The sequence below is a fragment of the Cotesia glomerata genome, linkage group LG1 (assembly GCF_020080835.1).
Source record: "Cotesia glomerata isolate CgM1 linkage group LG1, MPM_Cglom_v2.3, whole genome shotgun sequence".
Classification (NCBI taxonomy): domain Eukaryota; kingdom Metazoa; phylum Arthropoda; class Insecta; order Hymenoptera; family Braconidae; genus Cotesia; species Cotesia glomerata.
Window position 1 is genome coordinate 2,386,718 of NC_058158.1, and position 12,784 is coordinate 2,399,501.

The following is a 12,784-nucleotide window of genomic DNA, read 5'->3' on the forward strand; positions in this document are numbered from 1 at the left end:
AAAATTTTATTAACAAATTAATTACAATAAATGCTTCTAAAAATTTTTATTAAATTTTATATGTGGAATTTTTTAATTAAATTTTTTTTATAATTATTTAATTGGTATAAAATAAAAAAAAAGTTTTTAATGTTTTAATTTTCATTAAATTTTTAAAAAAAATTTAATAAAAATTAAATTAGCCGACAAATATTAAAATTTTAATTTTTATTAAAAAAACTTACAAAAAAATAGAAAAAAATGCAATTTAAAAAAAAAATATTTTTTTGTTTTTAATTATTGAAAAAAAAAATTAAAAACGTCGGTTTTAATAATAATATAGTTGGCCGAAATTTTTGCTTAATTTATTAATTTATAACAAAAAAATATTTTTAAAAAGTTGCACTTATATTTTTTGGAGTTTTTAACAAATGTAAAAATAAAAAAAAATTTTTTTTTAATAATTCTTTAATAAAAAAAATCATAAAAATTTTTAAATCTCAGCTAACTATTTTTTAATTTAATTGCATTTAATATTATCTCTTTAATTAAAAATTCTATTGGTTCGCGTGGTAAAAAACAGAGCGTACTGTCGGAAGTTGGTACATCACGAAGTTAGTGGTGGTCGTAGATTGGGTCACGTGACTGTCGGCAGTAAAACATCGGAGCAGTATATATAAAAAGTAGTTTTTTTCCAGTAGTGCTGAAGAAATGGCGGACAAAGACGAAAACGAAAAGACAATCGAGCAAGACTTGGTTGTTACCAAGTATAAAATGGCCGGCGCAATTGTTAACCGTAAGATTATGATACAATGATCATCCAGCTTGCTGGATACTATGATTAATATTATTTACAATTATTTATAACTGCTTATTTATTTAGTAATTTATTACTAGCCATATGGAATGTGGGCCCGCCAATGCCAATGCCGGCCACTGCTCACCATGTGCACCGCTTTTTAATGCTAATTCATTTATTTCACTAATACTCATTTTATTTCAGCAACTTGCACTCTTTATCAATTTATTCGCCTATTTTAATTCATCTAAAAATATATTTACATTTCATAATTAATATTTGGAATTTTTTGCGCATAACCACGTTATTTTTCTTGAGGCTATCTTGTTTTTTTTATTTATCTCCATAATTATTGATAAGAACTAAGGCTCAACAAATCATCTGTTTTTTTTTTTCTCATTAATATTATTATTATTATTTTTTTTTTTTTTAACTCAATGAACAGGTATATTTTGGAGCTAATTATTTTTTGTCCTTGCAGAGGTCCTGAAACAGGTCCTGGAGAAATGCGTCGCCGGTGCATCTGTCAGGGAGACTTGTGAGTACGCTGACAGTTTGTTGCTCGAAGAAACTAGTAAAGTTTTCAAAAAGGAGAAAGAGTTGAAGAAAGGCATCGCATTTCCAACGTGCATATCTGTTAACAATTGCATTTGTCACTTTTCACCTATCGCCAGCGAGCCAGATCTTATTTTAAAAGATGATGACATGGTTAAAGTGTATGTGTTTAAAATTATTAATTATTAATTAGACTAGTTTATTTTAAATGATTAAAAAAGTCGCAGATATTAAAAAATTTTTTTAATTACAATGAAAATATTGGTCCTATAAAAAAATTTTTGAAATGAAGGTTTGAAATTTAATTTTGTAAAAAAAAGTTTCTTTTGATTTTTTTAAACAGCTAATATTTTTTATGTAATTATTTATTTATTTATTTGTTATTTAATTTTAATGCCAAGGCATTATAGCCAAACGACAAAAGTATAAAAAAAAAAATTATAATAAAGTACTCGTAAGGATGATAAAGATAGAAAATTTCAAAATTTTTTATGCTCAGGAAAAATCTTTTTTCTTAAGTTTGGAATGTACTTAAAATCAATACAAAAAAAGTATAAATTTGATAAATTAAAATGATAAACTCATGTAATAAAAATGTGTTAATGAATATTAATAGTTTAAAATTAAAATTCATTGTTTCGTTCACGCTTCATGAAGAATTACAAAATTTAGATTCATAATAGTTCAAATTTAGTAATAACTATTTTTTTTTTTTAAATTACAGCGAAAATATTTGTCCTAAAAAAAAAATTTTTTTAAAGATCAATATTTTGGCTGTAATTTGAAAATTTTAATATAAATGATTCAAACTTTTGCTAATTATAAAAATCTTAATTTCGAGATTATGGCTTTCTTATTGGTCCTAAAAAAAAATTATGAGACATTTTTTCTTTAAAATAAAATTTTGAACAACTTTTGTTAAAAAAAATTTTATGACCAATATTTTTACAACAATATAAAAAATTTGAACAATTTATTATGAATTATTATTACCAGCAAAAATCTTGGCGCTACTAATAAAAATTATTTAATTATTTATTTATTTATTTAATTATCTGCTGCTTTTTGTATCATAATTAAAGTTTGAGCTCTAAGTAATAAATATTTTTTTTTTTTTTGTAATAAATAGTGATCTGGGTGCACACGTTGATGGTTTTATAGCTGTTGTCGCACATACTATTGTTATCGGTTCTTCTCCAGAGAAAAAAGTAACTGGTAGGAAAGCTGATGTAGCTTTAGCTGCGCACTATGCTTCTCAAGCTGCCTTAAGACTGTTGAAACCTGATACTGAGGTAAATTTATTTAAATAATTATCTCTATTGATATAAGCTCATCCCGACATTACACTCATCGAGACCTTTCATTTGAGTACCCACATCAATTTTTCATATATTTTATATATTTATATATTATATATATATGTATAGATGAAAAATATATAAAAATGCATGTGGGTACTCAAATGAAAGCTCTTGATGAGTGTAACATCCGGATGAGCTTATATCTTAAAAAATATCAATAATTAAGAACTGACCTTACTATCTTGTCAACTAATGATTTTTTTGAAGATATAAGCTCATCCCGACATTATACTCATCGAGACCTTTCATTTGAGTACCCACATCAATTTTTCATATATTTATATATATCATATATATGTATATATGAAAAATATATGAAAATGCATGTGGGTACTCAAATGAAAGCTTTTAATGAGTGGAAGATCGGGATGAGCTTATATCTTAAAAAATATCAATAATTAAGAACTGACCTTGCTATCTTGTCAACTAATGATATTTTTGAATATATAAGCTCATCTCGATATTACACTCATCGAGACCTTTCATTTGAGTACCCACATCAATTTTTCATATATTTTATATATTTACATATATATTATATATATGTATATATGAAAAATATATAAAAATGCATGTGGGTACTCAAATGAAAGCTCTTGATGAGTGTAACATCGGGATGAGCTTATATCTTAAAAAATATCAATAATTAAGAACTGACCTTACTATCTTGTCAACTATCTTGTCAACTAATGATTTTTTTGAAGATATAAGCTCATCCCGACATTATACTCATCGAGACCTTTCATTTGAGTACCCACATCAATTTTTCATATATTTTATATATTTATATATATTATATATATGTATACATGAAAAATATATAAAGATGCATGTGGGTACTCAAATGAAAGCTCTTGATGAGTGTAACATCGGGATGAGCTTATATCTTAAAAAATATCAATAATTAAGAACTGACCTTACTATCTTGTCAACTAATGATTTTTTTGAAGATATAAGCTCATCCCGACATTATACTCATCGAGACCTTTCATTTGAGTACCCACATCAATTTTTCATATATTTTATATATATTATATATATGTATATATGAAAAATATATCAAAATGCATGTGGGTACTCAAATGAAAGCTCTTGATAAGTGTAACATCGAGATGGGCTTATATCTTTGAAATATATAATATATATATGTATATAGTGACTGCAAGGTTGCTAGTATCAATTGATTAATTAATCACTTTGTAGTTGATTTTTTCTTTTGATTAATTTAATTTAAATTAATGATAATAAATAAATAAATAAATAAATATATAAATAAAAAAATTTTTTTTGGTTTTAGACATACGCAATAACAGGAACAGTTGAAAAAATATGTGAAGCGTACAAATGTAAGCCAATAGAGGGTATGTTGAGTCACCAGCTCAAGCAATTCAAAATAGACGGTGAGAAAACAATAATACAGAACCCGAACGACGCACAAAAGAAGGAGCACGAAAAGTACACGCTGGAAACCCACGATGTGTACGCGATGGACGTGCTAGTAAGCACCGGCGAGGGTGTGGGTCGCGAGCAGGATACCCGTGTTACTATTTACAAAAAAACCGAGGAGACGTATCAGTTGAAGTTGAAAGCCTCTCGTATGTTCTACTCAGAAGTAACCCACAAGCACGGACTCATGCCTTTTAACCTGCGAACCTTCGAGGACGAGAAGAAGGCCAAGATGGCTGTCGTCGAGTGTGTCAACCACAAGCTGATCGAGCCGTTCCAAGTTTTGTACGAAAAGCCTAATGAGTATGTAGCGCAGTTCAAGTTTACAGTATTGCTGATGCCCACTGGACCTCACAAAATCACTGGATTGCCGTTTGAAATTGATTCATTCCAATCTGATTGTGTTGTAGAAGATCCAGAGCTTAAGGTGATTATATTGATCATTTTTAAAATTTTTTTAATAACTTAGTTAATGTTAGAAAAATTTATTTTTAAAAATTCCATCTTTTGAAGCTATAAAAAATTATTAATGTTTATTGATGCAACATTTGAAATTATTGATGGAATTTTTTAAAATAATTTTTAAAGTTAGTTTATTTAAAAATATGATACTGAAATTAAAAGATTTGATAATTTTTAATAAATTAATTGTGGCTAGAAAAATTTATTTTTAAAAATTCCATCTTTTGAAGCTATAAAAAATTATTAATAATTGATACAAGAATTAAAACTAGCAACCTTACAGTCACTAAGTGACTGTCGTGACTTATGAACTTTAAAAATTAAAATTTTGCTTTATTAAGTAATGGATTTTGTTAAATTGCACTGTACTTTCTTAAATATTGACGTTTTTAAAGATATAAGCTCATCCCGATGTTACACTCATCAAGAGCTTTTATTTGAGTACCCTAATACAATTTTTATATATTTTTCATATATACATATATATATAATATATATAAATATATGAAAAATTGATGTGGGTACTCAAACGAAAGGTCTCGATGAGTGTAAAATAAAGATGAGCTTATATCTTCAAGAATGTCATTAGTTTACAAGATAGCAAAGTCAGTTCTTAATTATTGACATTTTTTAAGATATAAGCTCACCCCGACATTACACTCATCGAGATCTTTCATTTGAGTACCCACATCAATTTTTCATATATTTATATATATCATATATATGTATATATGAAAAATATATCAAAATGCATGTGGGTACTCAAATAAAAGCTCTTGATGAGTGTAACATCGTGATGAGCTTATATCTTTAAAAATGTCAATAGTTGATAAGATATAAGGTCATTTCTTAATTATTGACATTTTTAAAGATATAAGCTCATCACGATGTTACACTCATCAAGAGCTTTTATTTGAGTACCCACATGCATTTTGATATATTTTTCATATATACATATATATAATATATATAAATATATAAAATATATGAAAAATTGATGTGGGTACTCAAATGAAAGGTCTCGATGAGTGTAATGTCGGGGTGAGCTTATATCTTTAAAAATGTTGATAGTTCACAAGATACTGGATCATTTCTTAATTATGTATCTAGAGATAAAGCATTTTTGAATGCAGCTTAAATACTTATTATCATAAATTGACTATCGATGAGAATGATATGAATCTTGAAATTAAAAAAAATATTAATTACTATTTACAGATGCTTCTTAACTCATCGGCAAACCCAAAATCAGCAAAAAAGAAGAAAAAGAAGGCTGAAAAACAAGTAGTAGGTGAAGTCGCCATGGAAGTTGACGCTAAGGCTTAACAACAATCCCATAAAATCGTACACCCATGACTTATTGACATCGTGCACTCTCATTTATATCCTACTTTTACATCCAGCTGACATAGTGTCAAGAGTGAGACGCGATGCTTTCGTAGAACCTACCACGCAATTGTCCAAACTAAATACTAAAAATAAAAACAAAATAAAATACTAACTAAAAAAATAAAAACAAAAGTTAAAATAATAACAATAAATCATCCTCCATGGACAACGAGTGTTGTTATTGTGGCATAAAATGCTCTTGCACTGCCACATATCTTCCTTGTTAAATAAAAAAAAAAATATCACCAATTAATAAATTGTAAAATAAATTTCGCATGCGTGTTTTTGTTTGCGAAAGTGTCAAGATAAACTCTATCAACGACTTTGCTTTGTATTACGCTCTTTTTATCATTAACATTATACTTTTTATTTACTTATATATTATTTTTACTTCTTTTTCTTCGTATTACACCTCAGAGTATCTCGATTTATCGCAATGGTATCGTTACTGCCTATAATTAATTTATTAATTAATGGTTTGTTTAATTCATTAATAATGTGTTTAATGAGATCTCTCTGTAATAATCATTGTCATTAGACGGATAGTGTATGTAACAGCTAATAATTTTTTTTCAATTATTATTATTATTAATATTAATTGAATTTCCAGTGATTTTAGGTAAATATTTACAAGTGGGGTCAATCATTTTAATTTTAATTTTTTTTTTTTAATGAAATTTCTATTTGATATAAAAAATGAACAATTAAAAAAAAAAAAAAGTAGATTATCATAATTTTAACAAATTTTCAAAAAAAATTATAAATTTAAAAAAAAATTGTGATATTTAATTTTTTTTTAATTGTTCGTTTTTTTATGTATTTTTCAAAAAAAAAAAAATATATAAAAAAAAAATAAATTAGAAATTTTATCCAAGAAAATGAGCCAAAATTTTTTCAAACTTTTGAAGGCAAAAAATTTATCAAAATCTTTATTTTTTTTTTACATTTTTTATCATAAATTAAAAAAAAATTAAATAATTAATTAAAAAAAAATTAAATAATTAATTAAATAATTAATTTAATTAATTAATTAAGTTCATTAATTGAATTAATTAATTAATTAAATTAATTTAATTATTTAAATTAATTAATTCATTAATTCAATTAATTAATTTAATTCAATTAATTAATTAAATTAAATTAAATAAAAAAAATTAAAAATTTGGGGGGTCTACTTGTAAATAATTACCAAATTTTATCACACTTTGTTATAATTTAGACTTGTGTTTTTTTTTTTTATTAATTTTTTTGGTAATTTGAAATGTCATTAGTCGCTCAGGACGTTGATAAATCAAATAAGCAATATTAATTATTGTTTTAAAAATACATTTAATAAATGAAAAAAAAAAATTTAATAATTATTATAAAAAAAAAAAAAAAATGAATTTACATTGTAAAATTAAACAGAGTGTTAATTTTGGGAGTATTGATAAATAATCATTTACAAACGCTTCGGACTATTTCGTTTGAATCCCCGACCATTTATTTAAATTGTTTTGTTTGCTTTAAAATTATAAAGTATTAATTCTCGATGTTAAAAACGAGAATAATGACTTAATAAAAAAAAAAAAGTAATTAAAGCAGGATTTTTGAGAGTATATAGATAACGGTAACGAAATTGCGTAAAGAGGTAAATAATTATTATAATAATGTAGAAAAATAATTGATGATAAATTACTTAAGTAATATGATAATTGATAATTTTATATATTAAATCAATAGTTAATCTGTTATAGATATTTTTTCTACTAAAACGAAAAAAAAGAAATATAAATTTTGTGCATATGTCGAGTGTTAATGAGTGTAATTGTATACTTAAAAATTAAACTGACTAAAATTGTCTGTTAAAAATTAAATTCAAAATTAAAACTCCGTTATTGGCAATACATAAAAATAAAATTGTTCGATAATAATAATAAAAATTATTATTAATTAATAAAGTCAATTTATCCAGAAAATATTGTATTAATTTTATACTAATGAGCTTGCTACTTTTTTTCTTTCAATTAATAAAAATCAAGTTAAGTAACAAAAAGAAAATTTTAAGTATTTACAATGCTTTTATAAATATTTTCTTTTATTATTATTATTATTATTATTAATTATTGTTATTTTTAAGATTATTCAACGAGCATCAAGCCATCTCAACATCATTGCCGTTCTGGAACTTTAGTTTTATTATTTTAGTCTTGGGAGTTGTAACATCCGCAACATTTATCTCCATATCATTCTTCAATTCCAGCTCAGTTAGTGTTTTTGTTAAATTAACTCGCGTTTGAACTTCAATACTCGCGACAGTGTGCATGTACAGAGTTTTATTCTTCCCGTTGATGTTCACTGTGATTCCCGGGTCCTTCATTTGCAAATCGTGACGCTCGCAGAGTATTTCAATCAAGTCTTTTAGTTTGATGTTGCCGTCGCGGATTTCCAGGTCACGAGGTATCTCGCTGCATCCTAAACAATCGGTTCTTTTCTCTGCTTCATAGGTGTACGTGTAAATTCCGTCAGTATTATTCAATACCTAAAAATCAATTAGAAAAAATAAATTTTTTTTTATTTATAATTATTTAATTTTTTTAAGATATTATTTATTTATCTAGTTTAAGTGCAATGTTTTAAAAATATTATAAAATTTTTTAATTTTTTTTTAACAAATAGATTTTTTCCGTGCGAAGCCGGGGCAAACTGCTAGTAATTAATAAATCTATCAATTTTGTTAATTTTGGAACAGTTTATATGACAAAGGCAACTGTGCCAATGTAAGATAGTGATTATTATAATTCGTATTACGATGCCTGAGTAATATGATGCCAGAAATAATAATGTAATTTGTTATAATGATTCTATCTTGTCCACATTCCTGATATAAAAATAACTATTGATAATTATGGACGATAATATTAACAACATAGTTAATAATTTTTAAGTTTAAAATTGTAAAAAAATTACCATATAATTACTCAAAGACCCTGAACAGCTAGTGGCAAGTTTGAAGACTTCAGTGGCACAAGTGGCAGCGATTGTAGCATTAGTTGACGCTACTGCGGGTATAATATTCTTAACAACGCCTTGAACAAGTCTGTAAGTAACTCCTCGGATGCTGAACTGCGTGGCTCGCTCAATAGATTTTTCATAGATCCAATTTATATGCTGAGGATCATCGCCATCAATCTCGCAGTCGTAAGGATTTTCCTTCGGCCATTGGATGACCTTCACGTACTCGATGCAGTGCTCAGGTAATCTCGGAGTGTTTGCTATTGTACACAATGGGTATGTCCTCTAAAATTAACAACAAATAATCAATTTAATTAATTAATTTTTAGAATTTCTTTAACAAATTAATATCAAGCAAAATTAATTATAATTGCAATTTTTTAATTATTTTCTTGACCTAGTTTATTGTTCAAGAAAATTTTAAAAATTTGTCAAGTGTCTGCTAAATTAAATCAGATATTTTAGTTAAAGCGATCTGAAGCGTGATGACCATATCACTCCTTATCGTCGCTCCTTAAAATGGCTCTCAGTCAAATCAAAAAGATTGTATCTCCTAGCTTGTTTCCTGTATAAACTGTTCAGTTCTGGTGAACCAAATTTTTTGAGGTGTCTCTTTGTTGAGGAGCCACAAGATATAAGACGCTCGGAAAGGCTGGCTTCAAAGTACAACAATGTCTCGTTTAGCTTTCCAAACTTCTCAACAGCAGTATATAATGAACACTCTTTCTTAATATCATCAATACGGTGATAATCATCAACTCATAATCATCAGAATCATAATCATTACTTATTGTAATCATCAATACGGTAATATTCTCCGGCATCTACATCTACATCTACTAATACTCACTCAGGTCAGCAAATTTCCTAGTTCCTAAACGGTTAAACTCTTATTAATCTATATAATTGATAATTGATAATACTCTATCGTGGGAGAATCAAGTTGTAAGCGTATGTATTCGTGCGATGAAAACGCTAGCGCAACTAAAAATTAATAATGAAATTTTTAATGAACAGTTACGCATAAAATTGGTTACGACCTTGATTTTTCCCATCTTCGATTACTGCTGTGCTGCTTATACAAACATCTCAGGCAAATTACAGCATAGATTGCAGCGTAAAATAAACTCATGTATAAGATATATTTTTAAAATTTCGAGATTTGAGCACACTACTCCGTATTATAAAAATTAGGCTGGTTAAAACTTGATGTTAGAAGAGATTATTTCATAGCTTGTTTATTTTACAAAAGAAATTAAGTTAAATTACTGTCAATTATTTAAATCGAATTTAGAATTTCTGCCGATTGTGCTAAGGAGAGGTGACGTCAGGAATGATTATCTACGTCTGCCAAGAAGTAATTGTGCAATTTATGAAAACTCTTTCCTAATTCATGGTATAAAGTTTGGAACTCGTTACCGGCCGAAATTACATTAATTGACAATTTCGAACAATTTCAACAGAGCTTGCTATGACTTCTTCTTACAATAAATGTTAATGTTATTATTTCTCTGTTAATATGTTATTATTTTAAGAATTAATATGTTCTTACTTTTAATAATTTAATATCAAATATTTAAATTGTATTAAAAACACTGTATCAAATGTATACATGTAAATGATAAAATTTATGTATTGTTGATGGTCCTGAAGGAGCTTAGAACTCTAGGATCAAATAAATTTTTCTATCTATCTATCTATATGTCTAATAATTATCTACCTCAGTCATACTTAGTCATATATAATATAATAAATTATAGAATGTAATACATTTATTGAACATTACTGGTAAGCTGTATATATGTATATATATGATTATAACATCCTTATATCCTGTAAATAGTTCATGGGATACTTACGCTAATATTACCATAACAATATATCATTTATATTTAATATTATATTATTATATAACATAATATTTACAGAATGTAAAACATTATCTTATACTTATGTATCTTTGGTTACATGCGCCATTCAGGTTTTAAACTTACTGTGTCTTATTGTAACCTTATTATTGGCCTTAAAAGGCTGTTAGGTTTTATCAATAAAGAAATAAATAAATAAATAAATACGCCTTTGGCGTGAGAAATACCATTGGATGTCATAAATTCAATTAGCATTGAGGCATTTAAATCCAAAGCATTTGAATTCTTCTACGACCTTGAATTCAGAGACATAGTAACCAAAGACTGCATTCACTCTACATAATTCACAGATTCGGTAGAATCTGGCGCCAAAATTCCGTTCAAATCCGTTGTAAACGGAGCGCCAGACTACCGACTGTGTTTACTGTAAACAGAACGGTTTTGAGGCTGCGAAATTTTATTTAATTCTACGGTACTTTTACCCAATTTGTTTATCATAACAGTAATTCATAATTTATTTCACCGTATTAATTAATTATATTCATTTATAACAATTTATTCACTTGAAATTATTAAATTTTATCAGCACATACTATAGCTCGCTCACAGAATTTCGATCCTGACTTTTTTATGGAGAAAGGTCAGCGCCACAGACTAGATAAAATAAAAATGTGTAGTAATCCTCCTATAGATAAGCAATTACAGTTAAAAAAAGTAATTCACAGCTTACATTTACGGCCGCTAGGGTGCACTGGAATTACATCTACATAAACTGTAGCTTCAAGGGGATGGTTTGCAGTAAAAAATGCAGTCAACACGAGATTTAAGTTGTTATCAATTGTAAATTTTCATTATAATTACAAAAATACTAAAATCCGAACAAAACAGTTTCACTGTAAAAAGTCGCGCCAAGTCCACGTTCATAAGACTATTAGGAAAAAAAAATTTTTTTTCTTTACAAAAAGCTATACAAAATAAAAAATTAAAAATCAAGTAACCGATATGATTGTTTATGATTTTCGGAAATTAAAAAAAGAATTTTATTGTAAATTTAAAAATTAAAAAAATTTTAGAACATTACTTGAGAATTGATGCGTCATTGTGTATTTCAATTTTTTTAAAGTCCTAGTAAATAGATTTTACGAATTTCATCAAAAGTAAAATATTTTGCAACCACGCACACTAAATACGTTCTAAAGTTTTTTTAATTTTTAAATTTACAATAAAATTTTTTAATTTCCGAAAATCATAAACAATCATATCGGTTACTTGGATTTTTAATTTTTTATTTTGTATTTTTTGTAAAGAAAAAAAAAAATTTTTTTTTCCTAATAGTCTTATGAACGTGGACTTGGCGCGACTTTTTTACAGTGAAACTGTTTTTGTTCGGTTTATAGATAAACTGATATGTACAAAACTTTATTGCTCAAATCTATCAGTGGTTTTCATGGTGGTTTATATTTTTTTTTTTTTTTTTTTTTTTTATATTTAGATGATGACTATGTTTATAGTTTTACATGTACTTTAATCACACCATGTATAATTTTGCCATTTGGCTCTTGCCTTGGCATTTAAATTGAATAAATAAATCAAGAATTTACTGCTTTATTCATAATTAAGCTTTTAAAAATAATTTTCTAGATTAAAAATTTATTCCTTTAAATAAAATTTTTTAGCTGATTGCATCTTTTTCTTCAAAGTCCACCGGACTAATTGAAGCCCCCGATGTTTTAAATTGTTTTTTCATCAATAATAATAAACAGAACCTAAGACACAACCGTCTGCTCAAGACCTTTCTCTCAAATAAGAACTACATCATCAACGGTCCACGCAACAGAATTGCGAATCTAGTCAACAAGCTCCATTCAGATGTAGACATTGAAGATTTCTTCAATGGAATACTCCAATCTTTTATCTCCAGACTTAAGGAA

The 12,784-nt window shown here is 26.6% G+C and overlaps 2 protein-coding genes across 2 annotated transcripts in view; one reads left to right on the plus strand and one right to left on the minus strand.

Annotated features, from left to right (window-relative positions):
* The first annotated feature begins 599 nt into the window (after positions 1-599).
* Positions 600-6,111, plus strand: LOC123264372 (proliferation-associated protein 2G4). The gene is made up of 5 exons (XM_044727645.1): positions 600-775; positions 1,260-1,494; positions 2,463-2,625; positions 3,992-4,567; positions 5,821-6,111. The coding sequence occupies exons 1-5, from the start codon at positions 691-693 to the stop codon at positions 5,926-5,928; spliced, it is 1,167 nt and encodes a 388-aa protein (XP_044583580.1). The 5' UTR covers positions 600-690; the 3' UTR covers positions 5,929-6,111.
* A 1,968-nt stretch (positions 6,112-8,079) lies between these two features.
* Positions 8,080-12,784, minus strand: part of LOC123275323 (NEDD8-activating enzyme E1 catalytic subunit) — an 8,144-nt gene continuing 3,439 nt past the window's right edge. Inside the window, exons 3-4 of the mRNA XM_044743394.1 lie at positions 8,941-9,270; positions 8,080-8,512 (exon numbers count right to left, since the gene is read on the minus strand). Of these exons, the coding sequence (XP_044599329.1) occupies positions 8,126-8,512; positions 8,941-9,270 (717 nt within the window). The 3' untranslated portion in view covers positions 8,080-8,125. The remainder of the gene's footprint in view (positions 8,513-8,940; positions 9,271-12,784) is intronic.

Excerpts from the sequence above, each read along its gene's own strand:
- LOC123264372 (XM_044727645.1), top strand. The coding sequence starts at position 691 with ATGGCGGACAAAGACGAAAACGAAAAGACAATCGAGCAAGACTTGGTT. Across the intron at positions 776-1,259 it reads GGCCGGCGCAATTGTTAACC|AGGTCCTGAAACAGGTCCTG; the intron begins GTAAGATTATGA and ends TTGTCCTTGCAG. Across the intron at positions 1,495-2,462 it reads GATGATGACATGGTTAAAGT|TGATCTGGGTGCACACGTTG; the intron begins GTATGTGTTTAA and ends TGTAATAAATAG.